This window comes from Dendrobates tinctorius, unplaced genomic scaffold (assembly GCF_039654945.1).
Source record: "Dendrobates tinctorius isolate UK_male_01 unplaced genomic scaffold, ASM3965494v1 ptg000030l, whole genome shotgun sequence".
In the NCBI taxonomy this organism is placed as follows: domain Eukaryota; kingdom Metazoa; phylum Chordata; class Amphibia; order Anura; family Dendrobatidae; genus Dendrobates; species Dendrobates tinctorius.
In genome coordinates, this window is record NW_027361698.1 from 26168888 (window position 1) to 26194615 (window position 25728).

The 25728-nt window shown below is 41.8% G+C and overlaps 1 protein-coding gene across 1 annotated transcript in view; it reads left to right on the top strand.

Annotated features, from left to right (window-relative positions):
• COL25A1 (collagen type XXV alpha 1 chain) overlaps positions 1 to 25728 on the top strand; it is a 288446-nt gene that overhangs the window by 77810 nt on the left and 184908 nt on the right. The window contains exon 9 of the mRNA XM_073572140.1: positions 12965 to 12991. Coding sequence (XP_073428241.1) covers positions 12965 to 12991 — 27 coding nt within the window. The remainder of the gene's footprint in view (positions 1 to 12964; positions 12992 to 25728) is intronic.

Consider the following 25728-nt stretch of genomic DNA (forward strand, 5'->3'; position numbering starts at 1 on the left):
AAACCTAGTGAATGCCCTACATAGAGCTGGGACCACCGTAACAAAGGCTGCCATCAGTAACACATTATGCTGCAAGGGACTCAGATTCTGCAGTTCCAGATGTGTCCCCCTGCTTAAGCCAGTACATGTCCGGGCACGTCTGAAGTTTGCTAAAGAGTATTTGGATTATCCAGAAGTGTATTGGGAGAATGTCATATGATCTGATGCAACCAACTGTTTGGTAGAAACAAAACTCGTCGTGTTTGGAGGAGACAGAATGCTGAGTTGCATGCAAAGAACACCATACCTACTATGAAGCATGGGCATTGAAGATGAAACATGGATGGATCTTTCAGCATGATAATGATCCCAAGCACACCGCCAGGGCAATGAAGGAGTAGCTTCATAAGAAGCATATGATGGTCCTGGAGTAGCCTAGACAGTCTCCAGATCTCAACCTCATAGAAATCGGAGATCTGCATGGAGGAATAGGCCAACATACCACCAATAGCGTGTGCCAACCTTGTGAAGACTTACAGAAAACGTTTGACCTCGGTCATTGCCAACAAACGATATATAACAAAATATTGAGATGAACTTTTGTTAATGACCAAATACTTATTTTCCACCATAATTTGCTAAATGAATCTTGCCAAATCAGACAAGGTGACTTTCTGGATTTGTTTTCTCATTTTGACTCTCATAGTTGTGGTCTACCTATGATGTCAATTACAGGCCTCTCTCGGGGGCGTGTCTGGAAGCTCAATGGAGCAGACAAAAGGAGGAGAGCTCTCCTACAATCCACCAACCCTCTAAGAAGACTTGCAGACATCTGTTAGCTACAGTAAACCCTCTGACTGACGTAGGAGCCCTGGAAGTCGGTCCTGATTGTGTGGAGCTTACCATTGGTGAGAGGCCTAGAAGCGCCCCGGCAGCAGACCACGGCCCTGCCAGGCTCATAACAGCTCAGGTGCTGCACTTCGGAAGGCACGCATCAGCACACATACCAGGTGCCCACGTGAGGACCGTGAGAAGGGACTGCCAAGACAAGCAAAGCAGTGCCTCTTCCAGAAACCGGACGAACTGTGGGTGAGTGCAGGGGACAGTGGAAGGAGGGAGGAGGAGCAGCGGCCATCTTCCAGTGCCTGTACCCCCACTGACATTGCCTGCTCTCTGATCAGCCCCTATACCTCCAGAGGCTAGGCCTGCATACTAAGATAAGCCACAACAGAGGACATCAGCAGTTGATATAATTGAGAACTGCTGTCTGTCCATGGCATGCCTCTATCTCCCACCTCCTCTCCTCTCCCTCTCCTCTCTTGTGTGTGATTGCACTCACAGCATAGGGCATGCATCCATGGAGGGCATCTGAGATAGATCCTGCCCTTTAGCATTGCCTCAGCACCAGCATTAACCTTTGTAATCTTCAGAAGACATCAAACTACAGACAAGAGAATCTTTTTTTGCCAGTGTATGTGCTTATTGCATAACTCTTGCCCTACTGTGTTATACAAATCATACTGGTTTTGGCATACTTGAAGCAAGATTGCCACCCACTGGACACTCTATTTGTTCAATTTAGCAGCACCCTATATTTGCTGGTTTCCTGAATATAACATTTTTAAAGTGTGGGTGCCCCTCTGATCCTGTACTTGATAATGTGACCTAGAAATGCGTTAATCTCAGCCAGACAGACCCAAATAAGCAGCTAGAAGCAACTCTTTTATATTTAACCAGATTCACCCTGCATAACTTACCAGTGATCATGACAAGGGGTGTAAGGAGGTGAGGGCCTAGCCCTGTAAATATTGTTATTATGTATTAACTGTATTCCTTACATGTCTGTGTGCAGTATATATGTCATGTGTGTGTGTGTGTGTGGTTTGCGGCCGCATGACAATAGTTAGTTAGATAGAATTAGTTGTAGTACCATTAAGGGACACTTGATGGGGGCACCGAGCATAGCTGAGGGAACCTGTGGAGAGGGTTAAGTTAGAAGAGTGGCTAGCCAGAGACAAAAAGGAAGAGAGTTTTTCCCTCCAGAGAGAAGAGCCAGGGGTAGCTATACTGGACAGAAGTGAAGCACAGCGAATGCCTACAGCAGTAGCCAACGAGGAAGGTCATTGGAGCTCCTGCAGTTAGAGCCTGGGAATTGCAGAACTAGGGAGACCGAAGAAGGAGTCTCAGAGGTCATGTCAGCTAGCAAGGAAGAGATGACTTGACAACCAAGCCAATCTATTGAAATCAGCCTGTGTCTGGAGTTGTGCAAGCCAGGGAGGTCGTGGGTGAGCCCCCTGTGGAAGTGGCAGCTGGAGTACCGGACCTTAGTGGAGAGTCTAGTGAGCTGCGAAGCTAGGACATGTACAGGAGCAACAGTGCCGTAAAGGGGTGAGCTGTAACGGATAAGTCAGGTACCTTCGTGGGCTGAAGTCGGGCTCAGGAAGAAGGGAATTAGTTCCGTGTTCATCATGCTCTGTGTGACGTGTCAGCTTGTCTGTGTGGTTCATACGTGTGAAGTGAAGGAAGAAGTGACGTACTGCTGTAGATGAAGATGTATTGCTGCTATCGAGTAAAGAGTCCTGTAGCCATTGTGGATATGCTGTGCCCTGAAGAGAATAAAGCGGAGTTGTTAAAGTTGTTTCCAGCCTCCATCTGCAGTCATTTGAGTCCCCAAAGTGAACAGCATACTGGTGATGAAGCAGCCTCCAGCACAGTGAGTACTGGAACGGCCGCAGAAGCTACCCCCCAGCAGCCATGGTATTATAGGGGCAGAGCACGAAATATGACCTTCCCTGCCAAACTCACATTTTTTTTCCCTTGGGGATCAACACGCATTTCCTCAGAAAGAAGTGAGGCCCCATCCTGTTCCTCAGTGGCTTCCGGAGGATCATTATGAGAGGTCTCTCCTGTAGGAAACAACCATAAGCTAGCAGATGCCCCTTTAACTAGAAACATGATGGAAGACCTCCTAAGTTTGCATTCATCCCTAAAAGCAGATATGAAACAGATGGTGGGGGACCTAGGAAAATAAGTGAGAGGCTTTTGGGGAGCACACAACTCATTTAGAAGGGAAAATTGCTATTTGTAGCATCTCACAACGCATTAATAGATGCCTTTCAAGAACAAAAAGAGTTGTCAGAACAACTCAGAAGTAAACTGTAGGATCAAGAGGATAGATCCCGCAGAAATAATGTGTGCCTACGTGGAATCCTGGAATGTTAAAATCTCTGACCTTGGCAAATTTTTCCACAAAATGCTCCAAAACATTCTCCCAGATGCGGCGGATTCAAATTTATTGGTGGACCGCATACACGGGATCCCTAAGCCCAGGTTTCTAGATAAATCTGTCTTTCAGGACTTATCTGCAGCGACATTGGTGAGAGGTAAGGAGTTCGCCCCATACACGAAGATCCTGAGAGATGTTGGGATCCCCTACAGATGGGGGTTCCCTGTTAAATTATTGGCCAGCAAGGGTGAAGAAACCAGGGTATACCACACTCCCCAACAGGCCAAAAACCAGTTTCATAGATGGAACATTCTGCCAAAGGATTTTGTCTCTTCTCTAGCCGGCACCAACAGTCACAAGAAAATCCCAGTCGAATGGTAAACAGTGAAATGTGTAACTTGCCCTTGTTTACCTCTTTTTTCTGGGGGGCGGTTGTCATGTTGAGTGTTTTTTCCTTGTAATGTCATACTTGGAGAATTCCAATTCTCTTAAGTCTGTGGATACAGATATTGTGTCCAACACCCCCCCGGGTAGCGCAAATCTTCACAGACCGCTACCAGTGTGCGATGCATGACTCGCACACAGTTACAAGTTTTGTATTTGCTTGTTTATATTTTTATACACTTGTTGAAAGTTTGTTACCCTTACCCTTCCCAGGTCATAGGTCAAACAAATAATCATGCATGTGGTGTTTACGTATAGAGAGGTATCATGGAAACACGTCCAGCCGAGGTTGAAGAGGTACATATCTTACCATCATGATTCCTAAGATTGTCTCTCTGAATGTTAGAGGTTTAAACTCCCCTTTTAAGAAGTCATTACTGTGGAAGGAGGTGTCTTCCTCAAAATGTGACATAATATGTCTACATGAAACCCACTTAACTCCAAAAGATGCCCATAGGCTAGCCATTTGGGACTACCCATTAGTGTTCCAATCAAATGCACTAAGCAAATCTGCAGGGGTGTCCATCCTATTTAGACACAATGTGGTATACACAGTTGACTCGAAATTCGTAGACCCAAAAGGTAGATTTTTAATTCTCTATTGCTCAATATTTGGCACAAAATATACTCTTGCTACATTATGCAGTCCCAACACTTCTCCCAAGAGATTCTTTAGCAAAGTACTGAAATAGATCCAGCCGATGGTAATAGGCCCTTTAATCATTTGCGGGGATTTTAACATCTCGATATCGGAAATTCTAAATACTGACTCAGATCGTACAACGCATAGAGAAGAACTCTTATAGCTGAGGAAGGGCTACACGGTATATGGCGATACCACCATGCCAGCGAGAGAGACTACTCCTATTTCTCTCCTAGACACTCATCCCTTTCAAGAATTGACTACTTTTTAGTAGACAAGAGAGCTTTAGCTATCTGTAAAAATTCTAAAATCGGTTCCATTATGTGGTCAGACCACACCCCAATAGAAATGGAAATTCTGGAAAAAGGGAATCAGACTCCAACTTCGTCTTGCAGGCTAAATACATTCCTATTAAAATCAGAAAAAAACAGAGAACATCTAACTAGGGAAGCTACACATTTTTTTGACATCAGCGATAATGGAGCAGTTTCGAATGAAACTCCTTGGTCTGCCCACAAAGCATATATGAGGGGGATATGCATAAAATTATCATCTAGGTAGAAAAGGATCAGAGAACAAAATGTAAAAACCCTTCTGGTGCATATAGCTAATTTGGAAAGTCAGCAAAAAGGGAATAGAAATCCCATAATAGGTAATAAACTTTTGGAGGCCAGGAAAGAGCTCAGGAATCTATTATTGTTTAAATATGAAAAAATCTTAAGAGAATTAAAGCTAATTTCTATGTGCTAGGCGACCGAGTAGGTGCTTTACTAGCATGCAAAATCAAAAAAATAACAGCTAAAAGTAGGATAGAACACTTAATCGATTCAAGAGGCACAAAGATTTGTGACCCCAATAAGATCGCCAACTGCTTTGCAGAATGCTATACTACTCTCGCCTATATAATTTACTCCTAGACCCTAATCTCCATCGCCCAACCTCCAAAGAAATTAGTAATTCTTAAATCCAGTTCGCCTTCCTATGGTTACTGACTCCCAATTAGAATCACTTAATGCTCCTTTCCAGCTTAGTGAAATTGTCACCGCAATTAAAGCTTCTAAATTGCAATCTGCCCCAGGTCCAGATGGTCTCCCAAATGATTACTACAAATTCCTTGCTGAGACTCTTGCTCCATATTTGCGGAGACTTTTCCTGAGTTGGAAGGAATCTGATAAAATTGACCTTTCTGAGTTGGAAGGAATCTGATAAAATTGACCCTCAGTACTTAGAAGCAACCATAATAACTCTACCCAAGCCAGGCAAACCTCCCAATAAACCAGAAAACTTTAGACCAATCTCGCTTCTTAATTGTGACATTAAAATTTAGGGTACCGTTACACCTAGCGATGCACCAGCGATCCCGACTAGCGATATGACGCAGTCAGGATCGCTGGTGCATTGCTAGGTGGTCGCTAGTGAGCTGCCAAACAGGCAGATCTCACCAGCGACATAGCGGTGGTCGGGGATCGCTACTTACCTGTCAGACGCGGCGATCCTGCATCCTCCCGCCCGCGTCCACGCGTCGCTCGTCAGCGCCACAGGAAGCCCAGCAGGAAGTGGCCGACGAGGAATGGTCCAGGAGCTTCTCGCGCGATCAGCGATAGCCAGCGGGGGAGCCGGTCGGAGGTAAGTATCACATGCAGCGATATCGCTAGCAATATCGCTGCAACGTCACAAAATCGGTGACTTTACAGCGATATTGCTAGCGATATCGCAGTGTGTAACGGGGGCTTTATTCGAAACGTCTTGCCCAGAGAATTAATACAATTCTTCCTCAGCTAGTGGCAACGGATCAAATGGGCTTTGTTCCAGGGAGGCAGGCTAGGGATGCGACCCGGCGCATTCTAAATGTAATGCATATAGCAGAGGTTTCCACGGTCCCCAGTGTGCTTCTTTCACTAGATGCAGAAAAAGCATTTGATCGGGTACATTGGGGATACCTGGAGGTAGTCCTTGCCAAATTTGGTCTCTCAGGCTATATCAAAAGTGCCAATATGGCTCTGCATACCTCTCCCAAAGCAAGAGTAACTATGGCTGGGTTCATTTCTGATAACTTCTCAATCTCAAATGGGACCCATCAAGGATGCCCTCTGTCACCTGCAATATTTGCCTTGATTATGGAGCCACTGGCAGAGAAAATTCATACATGCGTGGCAATAAAAGGAATAAATATTGGAGAATCAGAACATCCCATAGGCCTCTATGCCGACAATGTCATAATCTCATGCTCAGATCCTGTTAACTCCCTCCAAGCCCTGATGCACATCCTATCCAACTTTTCTAAGATCTCACTATATAAATTGAACATGACAAAATCAATGATACTCCCAATCTCTTGCCCCCAACTTTAATTAATAGACTGAAAAAGTTATTCTCATTTACGTGGGTTTAAGATAGCATTCCATATTTGGGCATAGAACTTACATCCCTGTCCCAAAAACTAGTCTCTAGAAATATAGCTTCCCTGTTAAACACCCTTATACCAGAACTAAGTAGAGTAGATAATCTGAACATCTCTTGGATGGCACACAACACATGCCGGCGGGAGATCCGAATATGGCGAGGCGAGTAGTGAAATTTACTCACTAGGATTCGAGTACCGTGAGTACCTCATTACTCGCCGAGTACCAAATCCTAACGAGTATACTCACTCATCCCTAATAATGCTCCCAGCTTGACCAGACCAAACTTCAATACATGTCTAAATGCGAGAAAGACTTGGGTTTGTCATTCTCATGTGAACAATGGCAATTAGCAATAACATGGTCTACTAAATCCTAAGCCTGCATAAACCATTTAGCGATTATCAAAATAATCCATCTCAGATGGTACTTGGCTCCCAAGCACATTGCTCAAATGTTCGCCACATGTTCTTAACTTTGCCGGAGGGGCTGTGGAGAGGTGGGATCACTCTTATACAGTGGGGAAAAAAAGTATTTAGTCAGTCAGCAATAGTGCAAGTTCCACCACTTAAAAAGATGAGAGGCGTCTGTAATTTACATCATAGGTAGACCTCAACTATGGGAGACAAACTGAGACAAAAAAATCCAGAAAATCACATTGTCTGTTTTTTTTTCATTTTATTTGCATATTATGGTGGAAAATAAGTATTTGGTCAGAAACAAGCAATCAAGATTTCTGGCTCTCACAGACCTGTAACTTCTTCTTTAAGAGTCTCCTCTTTCCTCCACTCATTACCTGTAGTAATGGCACCTGTTTAAACTTGTTATCAGTATAAAAAGACACCTGTGCACACCCTCAAACAGTCTGACTCCAAACTCCACTATGGTGAAGACCAAAGAGCTGTCAAAGGACACCAGAAACAAAATTGTAGCCCTGCACCAGGCTGGGAAGACTGAATCTGCAATAGTCAACCAGCTTGGAGTGAAGAAATCAACTGTGGGAGCAATAATTAGAAAATGGAAGACATACAAGACCACTGATAATCTCCCTTGATCTGGTGCTCCACGCAAAATCCCACCCCGTGGGGTCAGAATGATCACAAGAACGGTGAGCAAAAATCCCAGAACCACGCGGGGGGACCTAGTGAATGAACTGCAGAGAGCTGGGACCAATGTAACAAGGCCTACCATAAGTAACACACTACGCCACCATCTACTCAGATCCTGCAGTGCCAGACGTGTCCCACTGCTTAAGCCTGTACATGTCCGGGCCCGTCTGAAGTTTGCTAGAGAGCATTTGGATGATCCAGAGGAGTTTTGGGAGAATGTCCTAAGGTCTGATGAAACCAAACTGGAACTGTTTGGTAGAAACACAACTTGTCATGTTTGGAGGAAAAAGAATACTGAGTTGCATCCATCAAACACCATACCTACTCTAAAGCATGGTGGTGGAAACATCATGCTTTGGGGCTGTTTCTCTGCAAAGGGGCCAGGACGAATGATCCGGGTACATGAAAGAATGAATGGGGCCATGTATCGTGAGATTTTGAGTGCAAACCTCCTTCCATCAGCAAGGGCATTGAAGATGAAACGTGACTGGGTCTTTCAACATGACAATGATCCAAAGCACACCGCCAGGGCAACGAAGGAGTGGCTTCGTAAGAAGCATTTCAAGGTCCTGGAGTGGCCTAGCCAGTCTCCAGATCTCAACCCTATAGAAAACCTTTGGAGTGAGTTGAAAGTCCGTGTTGCCAAGCGAAAAGCCAAAAACATCACTGCTCTAGAGGAGATCTGCATGGAGGAATGGGCCAACATACCAACAACAGTGTGTGGCAACCTTGTGAAGACTTACAGAAAACGTTTGACCTCTGTCATTGCCAACAAAGGATATATCACAAAGTATTGAGATGAAATTTTGTTTCTGACCAAATACTTATTTTCCACCATAATATGCAAATAAAATGAAAAAAAAACAGACAATGTGATTTTCTGGATTTTTTTTTCTCAGTTTGTCTCCCATAGTTGAGGTCTACCTATGATGTAAATTACAGATGCCTCTCATCTTTTTAAGTGGTTGAACTTGCACTATTGCTGACTGACTAAATACTTTTTTTCCCCACTGTATGTATGGTGGTCCTGTCCATTAGCATTACAATATTGGAAAGAAATCTTTGATGGTATTTCATGCTGTACTGAAACTCATACTCCCCCCAACCCGTCCCTAGATTTGTTAAACATAGGAGTCACGGACCTCCCTCACAGCACAAGATGGGTTTGCTCACTAATATTAACGACAGCCAGACAGGGTTTAGCCTCAAAATGGAAATCCACTTTACTGCCATCAATGGAGGAAATCTTGGCAAGGGTAGACTCATGTATTTCACACGAAAGTTAGCTAGCTCCAGACTGCCAGCGTGCCAATAAAACCCGACAAAGATTGGGTCCTTGGCAGGCTGTCAGTCAGACATTATAACTTAAACCACATCTAACCATCAGCCATCTGACCTACACGCTAATCTAATGCTTAGAGATCATGACTGTTACACACGCAACCTTAAACAAAATACCCCTTTTACTTATAGTATTACGATGCATTTTAAAATAAATAATTACCGCATGATCAAAATCAGTTAATGTTCCATGGACAAATGTATACCTTTCCCTCTCACCCCCCCTCCTTTCCCCCTTAGTTCATATAATCCCTATTTTTTGTACTACAGTTTTCCTTGGTTCTCCATTTTTTCTAGGAACCAAGTCATATGTGATGTACCTATTACTGATTCTACTATCCATGGCTGAAAATGTTGACATCCTTGAAATTATTCCAGAAAATGAAGTATTTCTCCCAGAAAATTATTGCAATTGCATGTTTTGTTATACACGTTTTTTCCTTTGTGTATATTGTAACATCTAAAAAAAAGAGAGAAAAAAGGCAAATACTGTAGGACATAATTACTCACAAAATCCCCAAAATGGTCCAGACAAAATTGTTGGCACCTTCAACTTAATATTTGGTTGCACACCCTTTGGAATAAGTAACTGCAATCAACTGCTTCATATAAAGATCAATAATACAAAGTCCAGAAATAGAAGGCGAGCACAATCACAATAGTCCACACATCCGAACCATCATACGTGTACAGTATAAAAGAGACGCAGCCGGCAATACAACTGTTTTACCCTTAGGTGCACATTCATGGAAAATACGCTAATCCACATAGCAAAAAATAGTAGAAAAGAGCGGCACTCACCGGGTAGTGTAGTCAAAGCTTTATTATAAAAGCATATCAGCGGGAGAATGGGTGCAAAAAGGAGATAGCAACGACGATCGTTTCGCGCTGCAAAGGCGCTTCCACAGGTTGCAACACAGGTAACTTTAGTTTACTGGGTACAGCAGTTGTGGCACAGTCAGAGTTTTTAGATTTAGCAATGCAGCAGGGCTGAGAAATCTAACCCCGCCCCAACCAGACTCCATAGACAGTGAGCTGCTTATCACAGAAGTGGGCATGATCGGACTTTGAAGATGGTGCCAGCTAGTCACAGCAATGATAATCAACAGATACTTAATTGTAACTAAATAACACCAGACAGCTTGGCATGTGACACACCATTGAATTCAGTGTTTTAATCCCAAAATCATGCTGTCCTCAGATTACATAGCAAAAACCTTCTGACAGATAACTTTTAAAAGAAGATAATTTGTTCTGTATTACAATGTATATAAAAATCACAAGAACTTAACATACCATATGGAAGTAGTGAAGATAACTAATGTTCATCATGCATTAGTGCCCATCCCTACCATTTAATAGCATAGCTATTTATCATATGAATGTGATACCATTACAGTCACTTGTAAGCACATGTTGCTGCAGTTTTATATCAGATCTGGCAACATTTTGGCAATGTGAAGGTATTTCAAAAATCTGCCAAAACAGAGTACCATCTGCTGCCGTCTTTAATCCTGTCTTATCATCTAATACCTTTTCTTACCATGCAAGTGCTGTGTATATAATATCTTTGTGTAGTAATGCTTACCAGTGGGAAAGTTCCTGATTTCTTCCAGGCATGTCATCAGAGTCCAGCGGACTCATTGAGATTCTTCGAAATGAATGGATGCGTTCACATGTTTCATTCGGTGCCAGCAAGCCCAACTCTGAACCACATGAAGTCGTATCTGATGTCTGTCCAGGGGATAGAGGAGACTAGGGAACATTTCTAAGATCTGTACCACAGTGATGCCCCAGCCTCACAAAATTTCATTTATTTAGATGAATTATGTTATGTTGACATGCGGAGGCTGTCTCCTCCAGAAGTGGTTTTCCTCTACAGCCTTGGTATTCTTTTGTGGGTCATTAGTAAAAACAATTTCGTGTTTTACCACATTGCATGTTTGTGTTCTTATTACACCTCAGTTTACATTAACCTGAAAATATCATGTTTCTGTAAATTGCTGTGTTTACCAAAGAAGACAGAAAATGGATTGTCTTTGGTTAGGGTGTGGAAATGCACCGATGAGCGTTAGTTTATGATTCTACTGGAACAGTCTTCATGCTTCATGCTAAGACTTTCAAAAGTGGATTATGAAAAGGCAATGTCATTTAGAAATTTCAGTTGAAAACCAATCTTGTCCTTAAGTTTATGTCAACGTTCATTCATTTGGTCTGCAACTCTTAAAGGGGTTGTCCAACTTAAGATAAAACTTTTAAAAATGAACAATGTTATAAAATGATAAAATAAAGTATGTGGAATGTGATTAGCTGCAGCAGTCAGGTGACTGGAAGGGAACCTCATCCAAGGCAGAGCTAATGAGGCCCTGCTTCACTCACACGACTGGTATTGCAGCCACCTAGTGAGATATTTTGGTGTTGCAGTTCAGTCCCATTAACTTTACTCAGAGTTGCAATTCCAGACACATCCCTTGTATAGGAGTGGTGCAAATTCAAGAAAAAAATCTTCTCTGTCAGATATTGCACAGATTTCAGTTCGGGGGGGGGGGGCAGAATTAAACCTTATTGCAATGGGGAAGATTTAGCTATCTATCTATCTGTGGACAGAAGAATTGGAACAGCGCAGATAGATAGATAGATAAAATAAAAGCAAAAAGCAGCAACAGGCAGAGGTGTACCTTTGTGCTGTGCCACCAAGGTAATGACCAAACCTCTATATGGAAGATAAATAATGGAGGCAGCACACCAGTAAATGGTGAAAAAGATGCTATTTAATTGACCAAAATGACGACGTTTCGGCTCAAGACTGCTTGAAAAAGGCTCACAGTCTTGAGCCGAAACATCACCATTTTGGGATGTTAAATAGCATCTTTTTCACCTTTAACTGGTGTGCTGCCTCCATTTTTAAGTTGATAGATAGATAAAAAAAATAAGGCTAATTATAGCCGAAACATTGCCATGCCACCAGGGCTATTAAAGTCATTTTTGCATTTTGATAAATACTGGAGTGCTGCCTCTTTTTCTATTTTTCTAATCAACTTCAAGGATGGGATTCAAAGCTTGAGAGGCCTTGCACCCAAAGTATTACTATGTTTGTGCTGTTCCCATTTTTTGTCATAGATAGATAGGAAATAGATAGATAGATAGATAGATAGATACAACCTTTTCATTCACTTCCTTTGCACTACTCTTTTCTACCTAAACTTTGATTCCATTGATGTATTTCAGCAAACTTCCTTGCTGAATTAAATATTTCCGAAACGTGTGAACCTACCCTTAGGAGATGAAATTATAATAACTCATGAACTTGTCCAAAACATTTCTGCCATGTAGTCATGTACAAAATTACATTCTTGAAGATTTGTAAGATTAGCAAAGCTCCTTTTGTTTGGCCTCTCTTTGGCCACGACACAGGTGGCACAGTCAAAGATCCCTATGTGCGACAGCTATGTTGCACTGTAATGCAGGTGAATACATCCGTATTGTTACTCCAAGGGTACTGGGACTGCAACAAACAAGTTGCAAAAAGTCCAACTTTTCATGATTTGCTTGTCGTGAATGCACAAGCGGCAGTGACTATGCATTACGTTTAGCATTTAGTGATAGTTGACCTCATATTTGTCATGGCCAATAATATGTGTATAGTACAACCTCATAAAATGATGTGGAAATTGTTAATTTTTCTGGATGCAATAACTCTTCAATTACCGGTATATTGTATTGTATATTGGAAGTAGCAGAACGTAAAATTGCATTTAATGAATATTTTTTTATTCCTTGTAAGAAATGATTAAACAACATTGCAATATTTCTTTTTTAGGGTCCAATAGGGCCTCCTGGACAAAAGGTAAGATGCTAAACTGCAACTGCTGCAGAGGCCATTATTTTTTCCTCGCTAAGCTGGATTCCGGTCAGGCAGTTTAGGAATGGCTACTGTACCCCACAATCAGGCTGTTAATTTAGTCTATAAAGTACAGTTTCTAAAAATGGTGTTGTTTCATGTGAGACTTAAGATTTCTAATTTCCTCCATCATGGGAACCTCAAGCGGCTGTTTTCAATCTGCCTGCTAAACTATAAGTTAAAAGTTTTCTTTAGTTTTCCAGCAAGACATGACAGGCAAATTGAGAAAATCAAACTATCAAAAAAAATTTTTCCAATTAGATAAAATTTCTGATTGAAAATGTAATCTATCATTGATATACGATTCTGTAAGGAATTTCAGATAAATTATGTTTTGGCTATAAATGTGCAGACAAAATAAATTCGGCTCCGAGGTGGCATACTGAGTCCTAGGTAACCAGAGAACCAATTCCCATGCCTTTCAGTGTCATTAGCATTATTCAGGTACAGTGTTTCCTACAGGTGGATGGAGCAAGCCCATCTGAGAGCACCATTAATATGAGACTAAATATACTTGTACTAAAACATCAATTTGGCTGTGCAGCAATATGCTATTCAAATACTGTAAAACCTTAAAGCAAACTGTATAAATTAGCAGTACCTTTTACAAGCATGAAAATGTCACTCTTTATTACTAGCAGTCAATATGACCTATTTTAGTATTTATCAAACGCTCTGCTACTAAGCGAAGCCAAATCTTGAGTGTTTCTTCAAGAGTAACCATCATTCTAATTTTTATTTAATAAATCAATAGTACACATGGAAATAAGTAACTTTATAATATATCTTATCAGAGAAATCTGCTTCTCTCTTTATCAATTCTCAATTCAGGAGTAAAATCTGTATTCCGTGAAGACAGATTTTGCCATTACTGAGATAGGAGATGGCATAAGATTCAGTGTAGAAGAGAGGGAGAAGGAAGGAGCTAGAGGAAGAGCTTTTCCCTCTTTATTCCCTCTCCCATCTGTCTAGAATCTTATCAATAGCAGCCACCCTCTCTTATCTCAGTAATGGAAAAATCTGTCTACACTGAATACAGATTTTACCCTGGAATTGAGAATTTTGAAAAGTAATGACCAGTCCTGGAGGAGAACAAAGCATATATCCCAGATAAGATATATTACCGATTTTGTTATTTTCTTTTCTACAGTTGATTTAAGATATATTTTTAAAATGATGGTTACGCTTTAACCCCTTAAGCCCCAAGGGTTGTTTGCACGTTCATGACCGGGTCAATTTTTACAATTCTGACCACTGTACCTTTATGAGGTAATAACTCTGAAACGCTTCCATGGATCCCCGGTGATTCTGACATTGTTTTCTCATGACATATTGTACTTCATGTTAGTGGTAAAATTTCATTTAAATAACTTGCGTTTATTTGTGAAAAAAATGGAAATTTGGCGAAAATTTTGAAAATTTTGCAATTTTACAACTTTGAATTTTTATGCCCTTAAATCACAGAGATATGGCACACTAAAAACTTGATAAGTAACATTTCCCACATGTTTACTTTACATCAGCACAATTTTGGAACCAACATTTTTTTGTTAGGAAAGTTATAAGGGTTAAAAATTGACCAGCGATTTCTCATTTTTGCAACACCATTTTATTTTTACGGACCACATCACATTTGAAGCCACTTTGAGGGGTCTATATATAGAAAATACCCAAAAGTGACACCATTCTAAAAACTGCACCCCTTAAGGTGCTCAAACCCACATTCAAGAAGTTTATTAACCCTTTAGGTGCATCACAGGAATTTTTTGAATATTTAAAAAAAAATGAACATTTAACTTTTTTTCACAAAAAAAATACTTCAGGTTCAATTTTTTTTATTTTACCAAGGGTAACAGGAGAAATTGGACTACAAAATTTATTGTGCAATTTGTCCTGAGTACGTTGATACCTGATATGTGGGGGGAACCACTGTTTTGGTGCATGGCTGAGCTCAGAAGGGAAGAAGCGCCGTTTGACTTTTTCAATGCAAAATTGGCTGGAATTCAGATCAGACGCCATGTCGCATTTGGAGAGCCCCTGATGTACCTAAACAGTGGAAACCCCCCACAAGTGACCCCATTTTGGAAACTAGACCCCCCAAGGAACTTATCTAGATATGTGGTGAGAACTTTGAACCCACAAGGGCTTCACAGAAGTTTATAATGTACAGCGGTACAATTAAAAAATCATATTTTTTCCACAAAAATGATCTTTTCACCCTCAATTCTTATTTTTCCAAGGGTAACAGGACCCTAAAAGTTATTGCGCAATTTGTCCTGAGTGCGATGTTACCCCATATGTGGGGGTAGACCACTATTTGGGCGCATCGCAGAGCTCGGAAGGGAAGCAGCACCATTTGACGTTTTTGGCTGGAATTGAGATCTGACACCATGTCGCGTTTGGAGAGCCCCTGATGTACCAAAACAGTGGAAACCCCCACAAGTGACACCATTTTGGAAACTAGACCCCCCAAGGAACTTATGTAGATGTGTGGTGAGCACTTTGACCCTTACAGTGCTTCGCAGAATTTTATAATGCCCGGGCATGAAAATAAAAAAATCGTATTTTTTCCACAAACATGATCTTTTAGTCACCAATTTTTTTATTTTCCCAAAGGTACCAGGAGAAATTAGACCCCAAAAGTTGTTGTCCAATTTGTTCTGAGTACGGTGATACCCCATATGTGGGAGAAAACTACTGTATGGGCACACGTCGGGTCTCGGAAGGGAAGTAGTGACGTTTTGGAATGCGGACTTTGATGGAATGGTCTGCGGGTGTCATGTTGCTTTTGGAGAGCCCCTGATGTACCTAAACAGTGGAAACCCCCCACAAGTGACCCCATTTTGGAAGCTAGACCCCCTAAGGAACTTATCTAGTTGTGTGGTGAGCACTTTGAATCCCCCAGTGCTTCACAGAAGTTTATAACGACCGGGCGTGAAAATAAAAAAATCGTATTTTTTCCACAAACATGATCTTTAGTCCCCATTTTTTTATTTTCCCAAGGGTAACAGGAGAAATTGGACCCCAAAAGTTGTTGTCCAATTTGTCCTGAGTACGCTGACACCCCATATGTGGGAGAAAACTACTGTATAGACACACGTCGGGGCTCGGAAGGGAAGTAGTGACGTTTTGGAATGCAGACTTTGATGGAATGGTCTGCGGGTGTCATGTGCATTTGGAGAGCCCCTGATGTACCTAAACTATTGAAACTCCCCACAAGTGACCCCATTTTGGAAACTAGACCCCCCACGGAACTTAACTAGATGTGTGGTGAGCACTTTGAACCCCCAAGTGCTTCACAGAAGTTTATAACGCCTGGGCGTGAAAATAAAAAAATCATTTTTTTCCACAAAAATGATATTTTTGCCCCCAATTTATTATTTTCCTAAGGGTAACAGGAGAAATTGGACCCCAAAAGTTGTTTTGCAATTTGTCCTGAGTAGGCTGATACCCCATATGTGGGGGTAAAACACTGTTTGGGCGCATGGCAGAGCTTGGAAGGGAAGGACCACCATTTGACTTTTTCAACTCAGAATTGGCTGGAATTGAGATCAGACGCCATGTTGCATTTGGAGAGCACCTGATGTGCCCAAACAGTGGAAACCCCCAATTCTAACTCCAACCCTAACCCCAACACACCCCTAACCCTAATCTCAGCCCTAGCCCTAACCCTAGCCCTGGCCCTAACCCTGGCCCTAACCCTAACCCTAATGGGAAAATCGAAATAAATACATTTTCTTTTAATTTTATTATTATTCCCTAACTAAGGGGGTGATAACGGGGGTCTGATTTACTATTTATGGTGGTTTTTATATTTGGCAGCTGTCGCACGCTAAAAGACGCTTTTTATTGTAAAAATATTTTTTGCATCACATATTGAGAGCTATAATTTTTCCGTATTTTGACCCACCGAGTCATGTGAGGTCTTATTTTTTGCGGGACGAGTTGACGTTTTTATTGGTACCATTTTCGGGCACATGACATTTTTGATCACTTTTTATTCCGATTTTTGGGACGCAGAATGAACAAAAACCAGTGTGTCATGAATTTCTTTTGGGGGGGTGCGTTTACACCGTCCCGCGTGCGATAAAATTGATAAATCGGCTTTATTCTTCGGGTCAGTACGGTAACAGCGATACCTCATTTAGGTCGTTTTTTATGTTTTGTCGGTTTTATGCAATGAAAACTATTTTATATAAAAAATAATTATTTTTGCATCGCTTTATTCAGCGAGCTATATCTTTTTTATTTTTCGCTAATGATGCCGTATAGTGGCTCGTTTTTTGTGGGACAAGGTGACGTTTTCAGCAGTACCATGGATATTTATATGCGTCTTTTTGATCACGCGTTATTGCACTTTTTGTTCAGCGGTATGATAATAAATCATTATTTTTTGCTTCGTTTTTTTTTTAAGGGGTTCGCTAAAGGGGTTAACTAATGGGACAGTTTTATAGGGCGGGTCGTTACGGACGCGGTGATACCAAATATGTGTACTTTTATTGTTTTGTTTTATTTCCAAAAATGAATTTATTGGGGGAATATTTTTTTTTTTTCTAATTTATTTGGCGATCTTTTTTAAATTATTTTAACACTTTTTTTTTTTTTTTTACTTTATTACATTGTCACAGGTGGGACATCACTATCCTGTGACAGATCAGCAATCTGTCACAGGAAGTGTGCAGGTTTCCTCCTTGCCTGCGCTTTGCAGGCACTAAGGAAGCCAGCTCCCTGCAAGCCCCCGAAGGTCCCCGTCGCCATCTTGGATTCGGGGGCTTGCAGGGAAGGAGACCCCCGCAGCAGCGCTGCACATTGCGCTGCGGTGGGGGGCTCAGGGAAGCATGGAGGGAGCCCCCTCCCTGCCGATGCTTCCCTTTAACCCCCGATACACCGCGATCGTGTTTGATCGCAGTGTGCAAGGGGTTAACGTGTCGGGGGCGGTCCGTGACTGCCCCTGACACATTGTGCCGGGTGTCAGCTGTGATAATCAGCTGACACCCGGCCGCGATCAGCGGCGCTCACCATGTGGGCGCTGCTGATCGCTATGACGTACTATCCCATCCCTGGAAATTAAGTCCCAGGGCACATGGACAGGATAGTACGTCATATGGGATTAAGGGGTCAATTTAAATTAATTAGTTAATCAAAGATTGGTAAGAACAATATTTAAGGAACTCTGAAGTTATAATGGAAGACATTTGGAAATAATTTCACATAAATGGTTTGCATGTTATTTTTTCACAATCAGATAAAGTTAGTGAAAAAAATCATTCATTTGCATTGCCCCATTTGGTCCGATTGGATCTGTTTTTTAACCCCTTCCTGACATGAGACGTACTATCCCGTCCACGGTACCCGGGCCCGTATGACCGGGGACGGGATAGTACGTCTACCGTGATCAGCGGCGCCCACGTGGTGAGCGCCGCTGATCGCGGCCGGGTGTCAGCTGATTATCACAGCTGACACCCGGCACAATGTGTCAGGGGCGCTCACGGACCGCCCCCGACACATTAACCCCTTGCACACCGCGATCAAACGCGATCGCGGTGTACCGGGAGTTAAAGGGAAGCATCGGCAGGGAGGGGGCTCCCTCCGTGCTTCCCTGAGCCCCCCACGGCAGCGCAATGTGCAGCGCTGCTGCGGGGGACTCCTATCCTCCAGGCCCCCGAATCCAAGATGGCGACGGGGGCCTTCGGGGGCCTGGGGAAGCTGGCTTCCTCAGTGCCTGCAAAGCGCAGGCATGAGGAAGCCTTGTGCACTGCCTGTGACAGATTGCTGATCTGTCACAGTGATCTGTGATGTGACAGATCAGCGATCTGTCACAGGACAGTGATGTCCCACCTGGGACTATGTAATAAAGTAAAAAAAAATTAAAAAAAAAGTGTAAAAATAAATTTAAAAAAATCGCCAAATAAATTAGTAAAAAAAAAAAAAAAATATTCCCCAATAAATTCATTTTTTTAAAATAATAAAAAAAAAAAACAATAAATGTACACATATTAGGTATCGCCGCGTCCGAAACGACCTGCCCTATAAAACTGTCCCATTAGTTAACCCCTTTAGCGAACCCCTTAAAAAATAAAAATAAAAAACGAAGCAAAAAATAATGATTTATTATCATACCGCCAAACAAAAAGTGCAATAACGCGAGATCAAAAAGACGCATATAAATATCCATGGTACCGCTGAAAACGTCATCTTGTCCCGCAAAAAACAAGCCACCACACAGCATCATCAGCAAAAAAATAAAAAAGTTATAACTCGCAGAATAAAGCGATGCAAAAATAATTATTTTTTATATAAAATAGTTTTCATTGCATAAAACCGACAAAAACATAAAAAAACGACCTAAATGAGGTATCGCTGTAACCGTACTGACCCGAAGAATAAAAGCGCTTTATCAATTTTACCGCACGCGGAACGGTGTAAACGCACCCCCCCAAAAGAAATTCATGAAACGCTGGTTTTTGTTCATTCTGCGTCCCAAAAATCGGAATAAAAAGCGATCAAAAAATTTCACGTGCCCGAAAATGGTACCAATAAAAACGTCAACTCGTCCCGCAAAAAATAAGACCTCACATGACTCGGTGGGTCAAAATACGGAAAAATTATAGCTCTCAATATGTGGTGATGCAAAAACTATTTTTACAATAAAAAGCGTCTTTTAGCGTGCGACAGCCGCCAAACATAAAAACCGCCATAAATAGTAAATCAAACCCCCCATTATCACCCCCTTAGTTAGGGAAAAATAATAAAATAAAAAAAATGTATTTATTTCCATTTTTCCATTAGGGTTAGGGCTAGGGTTAGGGCTAGGGGTGTGTTGGGGTAGGGTTAGGTTAGGGTTAGGGCTAGGGTTAGGGTTAGGGCTAGGGTTAGGGTTAGGGCTAGGGCTAGGGCTAGGGTTAGGGCTAGGGTTAGGGCTAGGGTTAGGGCTAGGGTTAGGGGCGTGTTGGGGTTCGGGTTGGAGTTAGAATTGGGGGTTTCCACTGTTTGGGCACATCAGGGGCTCTCCAAATGCAACATGGCGTCTGATCTCAATTCCAGCCAATTCTGAGTTGAAAAAGTCAAATGGTGCTCCTTCCCTTCCAAGCTCTGCTATGCGCCCAAACAGTGTTTTACCCTCTCATGTAGGGTATCAGCCTACTCAGGACAAATTGCAAAACAATTTTTGGGGTCCAATTTCTCCTGTTACCCTTAGGAAAATAAAAAATTGGGGGCAAAAATATCATTTTTGTGGAAAAAAAATGATTTTTTTATTTTCACGTCCGAGTGTTATAAACTTCTGTGAAGCACTTGGGGGTTCAAAGTGCTCACCACACATCTAGATAAGTTCCGTGGGGGGTCTAGTGTCCAAAATGGGGTCACTTGTGGGGAGTTTCAATAGTTTAGGTACATCAGGGGCTCTCCAAACGCACATGACACCCGCAGACCATTCCATCAAAGTCTGCGTTCCAAAACGTCACTGCTTCCCTTCCGAGCCCCGACGTGTGTCCATACAGTAGTTTTCTCCCACATATGGGGTGTCAGCGTACTCAGGACAAATTGGACAACAACTTTTGGGGTCCAATTTCTCCTGGTACCCTTGGGAAAATAAAAAAAATGGTGACTAAAAGATCATGTTTGTGGAAAAAATACGAATTTTTTATTTTCACGCCCGGGCGTTGTAAACTTCTGTGAAGCACTGGGGGGGTCAAAGTGCTCACCACACATCTAGATAAGTTCCTTGGGGGGTCTAGTTTACAAAATGGTGTCATTTGTGGGGGGTTTCCACTGTTTAGGTACATTAGGGGCTCTCCAAAGGCAACATGACACCCGCAGACCATTCCATCAAAGTCTGCATTCCAAAACGTCACTACTTCCCTTCCGAGCCCTGACGTGTGCCCATACAGTAGTTTTCTCCCACATATGGGGTAGCAGCGTACTCAGGACAAATTGGAAAACAACTTTTGGGGTCCAATTTCTCCTGGTACCCTTGGGAAAATAAAAAAATGGTGACTAAAAGATCATGTTTGTGGAAAAAATACGAATTTTTTATTTTCACGCCCGGGCGTTGTAAACTTCTGTGAAGCACTGGGGGGGTCAAAGTGCTCACCACACATCTAGATAAGTTCCTTGGGGGGTCTAGTTTACAAAATGGTGTCATTTGTGGGGGGTTTCCACTGTTTAGGTACATTAGGGGCTCTCCAAAGGCAATATCACACCCGCAGACCATTCCATCAAAGTCTGCATTCCAAAACGTCACTACTTCCCTTCCGAGCCCCGACGTGTGCCCATACAGTAGTTTTCTCCCACATATGGGGTATCAGCATACTCAGGACAAATTGGACAACAACTTTTGGGGTCCAATTTCTCCTGGTACCCTTGGGAAAATAAAAAAATGGTGACTAAAAGATCATGTTTGTGGAAAAAATACGAATTTTTTATTTTCACGCCCGGGCGTTGTAAACTTCTGTGAAGCACTGGGGGGGTCAAAGTGCTCACCACACATCTAGATAAGTTCCTTAGGGGGTCTAGTTTCCAAAATGGTGTCATTTGTGGGGGGTTCCACTGTTTTGGTACATCAGGAGTTTTCCAAACGCGACATGGTGTCCGATCTCAATTCCAGCCAAAAACGTCAAATGGCGCTGCTTCCCTTCCGAGCTCTGCCATGCCCCCAAATAGTGGTTTACCCCCACATGTGGGGTATCAGCGTACTCAGGACAAATTGCACAATAACTTTTAGGGTCCTGTTACCCTTGGAAAAATAAGAATTGAGGGTGAAAAGATCATTTTTGTGGAAAAAATATGATTTTTTAATTGTATGGCTTTATGTTATAAACTTCTGTGAAGCCCATGGGGGTTCAAAGTTCTCACCACACATCTAGATAAGTTCCTTAGGGTGTCTAGTTTCCAAAATGGTGTCATTTGTGGGGGGTTTCCACTGTTTTGGTACATCAGGGGTTTTCCAAACGCGACATGGTGTCCGATCTCAATTCCAGCCAAAAACGTCAAATGGCGCTGCTTCCCTTCCGAGCTCTGCCATGCGCCTAAATAGTGGTTTACCCCCACATGTGGGGTATCAGCGTACTCAGGACAAATTGCACAATAACTTTTAGGGTCCTGTTACCCTTGGAAAAATAAAAATTGAGGGTGAAAAGATCATTTTTGTTTAAAAAATATGATTTTTTAATTGTATGGCTTTATGTTATAAACTTCTGTGAAGCCCATGGGGGTTCAAAGTTCTCACCACACATCTAGATAAGTTCCTTAGGGGGTCTAGTTTCCAAAATGGTGTCATTTGTGGGGGGTTTCCACTGTTTTGGTACATCAGGGGTTTTCCAAACGCGACATGGTGTCCGATCTCAATTCCAGCCAAAAACGTCAAATGGCGCTGCTTCCCTTCCGAGCTCTGCCATGCGCCCAAATAGTGGTTTACCCCCACATGTGGGGTATCAGCGTACTCAGGACAAATTGCACAATAACTTTTAGGGTCCTGTTACCCTTGGGAAAATAAAAATTGGGGTGAAAAGATCATTTTTGTGGAAAAAATATGATTTTTTAATTGTACCGCTGTACGTTATAAACTTCTGTAAAGCCCTTGTGGGTTCAAAGTTCTCACCACATATCTAGAGAAGTTCCTTGGGGGGTCTAGTTTCCAAAATGGGGTCACTTGTAGGGGGTTTCCACTGTTTAGGTACATCAGGGACTCTCCAAACGTGACATGGCGTCCAATCTGAATTCCAGCCAATTTTGCATTGAAAAAGTCAAACGGCGCTCCTTCCATTCTGAGCTCTGCCATGCGCCGAAACAGTCGTTCCCCCCCACATATCAGGTATCTGCGTACTCAGGACAAATTGCACAATAACTTTTGCAGTTCAATTTCTCCTGTTACCCTTGGTAAAATAAAAAAAATTGAACCTGAAGTATTTTTTTTATGAAAAAAAGTTAGATGTTCATTTTTTTTTAAATATTCAAAAAAATTCCTGTGACGCACCTAAAGGGTTAATAAACTTCTTGAATGTGGTTTTGAGCACCTTAAGGGGTGCAGTTTTTAGAATGGTGTCACTTTTGTGTATTTTCTATCATATAGACCCCTCAAAGTGGCTTCAAATGTGATGTGGTCCTAAAAATAAAATGGTGTTGTAAAAATGAGAAATCGCTGGTCAACTTTTAACCCTTATAACTTCCTAACAAAAAAAAATTTTGGTTCCAAAATTGTGCTGATGTAAAGTAAACATGTGGGAAATGTTAGTTATCAAGTTTTTTGTGTGCCTTATCTCTGTGATTTAAGGGCATAAAAATTCAAAGTTGGAAAATTGCGAAATTTTCAAAATTTTCGCCAAATTTCCGTTTTTCTCACAAATAAACGCAAGTTATTTGAATGAAATTTTACCACTAACATGAAGTACAATATGTCACGAGAAAACAATGTCAGAATCACCGGGATCCATGGAAGCGTTCGAGAGTTATGACCTCATAAAGGTACAGTGGTCAGAATTGTAAAAATTGGCCCGGTCATGAACGTGCAAACCACCCTTGGGGGTGAAGGGGTTAACAGACAGCACTAATTCCGAAAATATGGTTATGGCATCCGAGTGCTGTCCAATTTCTTCATGGACCCATAGACTTTCATTTCTGAGTTTGTTCTGACACTTGGATCAATATCCAACATGTCTCCGCTATTTTGCATGGAACACTTGTCCGCAAAAAATCACGCACATGTGAACAGTCCCACAGACTGTCATAGGTATGAGTGCTATCTGTGAGAAAAAAACAAATAGCACTTGTATGAGAAAACTGAGCCTTTATGTGCGGTTGCTCCAAACAGACATACAGTACTTTAAGGCCAAGGTCACACGTTGGGTATTTGGTGTTTTTTACCTCAGTAAAGTATTTGTAAGTCAAAACAAGGAGTGAGTGATAAATACAGAAGTGGTGACGTGGTTCTATTATACTTTTCCTCTCACTGTTCCACTCCCGGTTTTGGCTTACAAATACTGAGGTAAAAAACTCACCTAACACTCAACGTGGCCTTATACTAAACCTGCCTTCACTTAATTATTTTCTTAATTGGAGTTAACACTGAGGGTTATTAGTATTCCTCTCTATACGGCTCAATGTGTACAGGGACTCAGAGGAGTTTTGGGAAAGTAAACTTGACAATCTGTCCCTGAGCACTTCACTTGTGTTTTCCTCATTCTTGCTACAGTTGCAGAGACCTAAGTAAAGAGGTGAGAGGAACTTTAACTCCTGTCACCACGGCAGTAATTTATTGGCCGGTTACAATGTGCTACTGTCCTAGATTACTGCCAGACAGGATCCTCATGCCAAGTCTCTGGTCAGTGAAATCACATTATGCATAGATCTGTTAATGGAAGGAACATAGGTAGAGGCTATTAAATATGTCCGTCTTCCCAGCATGAATGTTATTTTTGTTGCTTACATGCCTTGTATTTTAATAATTGGCTATGTAATGCAAATGTACAGTTAGGGTGTGTGCACCCGCTGCGGATTCTGCTGCGGATCCGCAGCGGATTTGACCGCTGCGGATCCGCAACAGTTTCTGCTGCGGTGTACAGTACCATTATTCCCTATGGGAAATGGAAACCGCTGTGCAGATGCTGCGGAATTTTCCGCGCGGATTATCTGCGGTTTCTAAACCGCAGAAAGAATTGACATGTCAATTCTTTCTGCGGATTCCTATCTCCTCCATTGTGGAGATGGTGAAACCGCAGGGCCAAACGGCAGGATAATCCGCAGATAAACCACAGGTCTTTTGACCTGTGGATTTATCTGCAGATTTTGCAAAATCCGCGCAGATGAATCCGCAGCAGATTCCGCAGCGTGTGCACGTACCCTTATAGCTAATATCAGACATTATAATTAAACAATCTGCATGCATTTTCCTATTGTAATAACCTCCCGATAACATTCCTATTAAATTTTCATTTTCATGAATTTGCGTTTTCTAGTTTTATATCTAATATTTTATATACTGTATATGACTATTTTCCCCGATTGCAAGAAAATGGGATGGAACTGAATGTTAAATTTATGCTAATTCTTCTGTTTAAGAACTGGATAAAGCATAGTTGGAAAACGTTGGTAAAAGATTGTTTTTCCGAGGATTTTTTTTTAAGACATATACTCATATGTTTTATATGTCTGTCAGTGAATGTATATTTTTTATGGCTTCCTGTTGTGTAGCAGTTTTTCCAGTAAGACACAAAAGTGTCTGGACTTAAATCTGCCAGACATATGTGAAAAGGACACTGTATGTGAATGTATAAAAGCTTAGAGGTTCTGCATAGTATAGGTCTGAGTACTTACTTTTATATGCCGACGTGCCGTGTTCATAGCCAAATTTGGAGTGACTTCTGAATCAGGACATGATTTCATGGCGTCGACAGCTGTTGAGATTCCGGCAATCACAATTGATCAATTGTATAAGATAGATGAGTCTGGTGAGTTTCGGCTGGCCGAACGAGTCTCTGAGGGTAACATTTTAATTAGATTTCAAAGCACCTTTGAGCAAATTATTATTTTTTACTATGTACTGTAAACAAAAAAAAGGATTTTATTAGGGACTGGGGATTTCTGTAAAAATGTCCAAGCCTAAAACAGGTTCAACACAGGCATATAAATATGATGATTCACGGTCACAGGTAAAATATAAGTATGGTTTTCATCCAGTAGTAAATGAA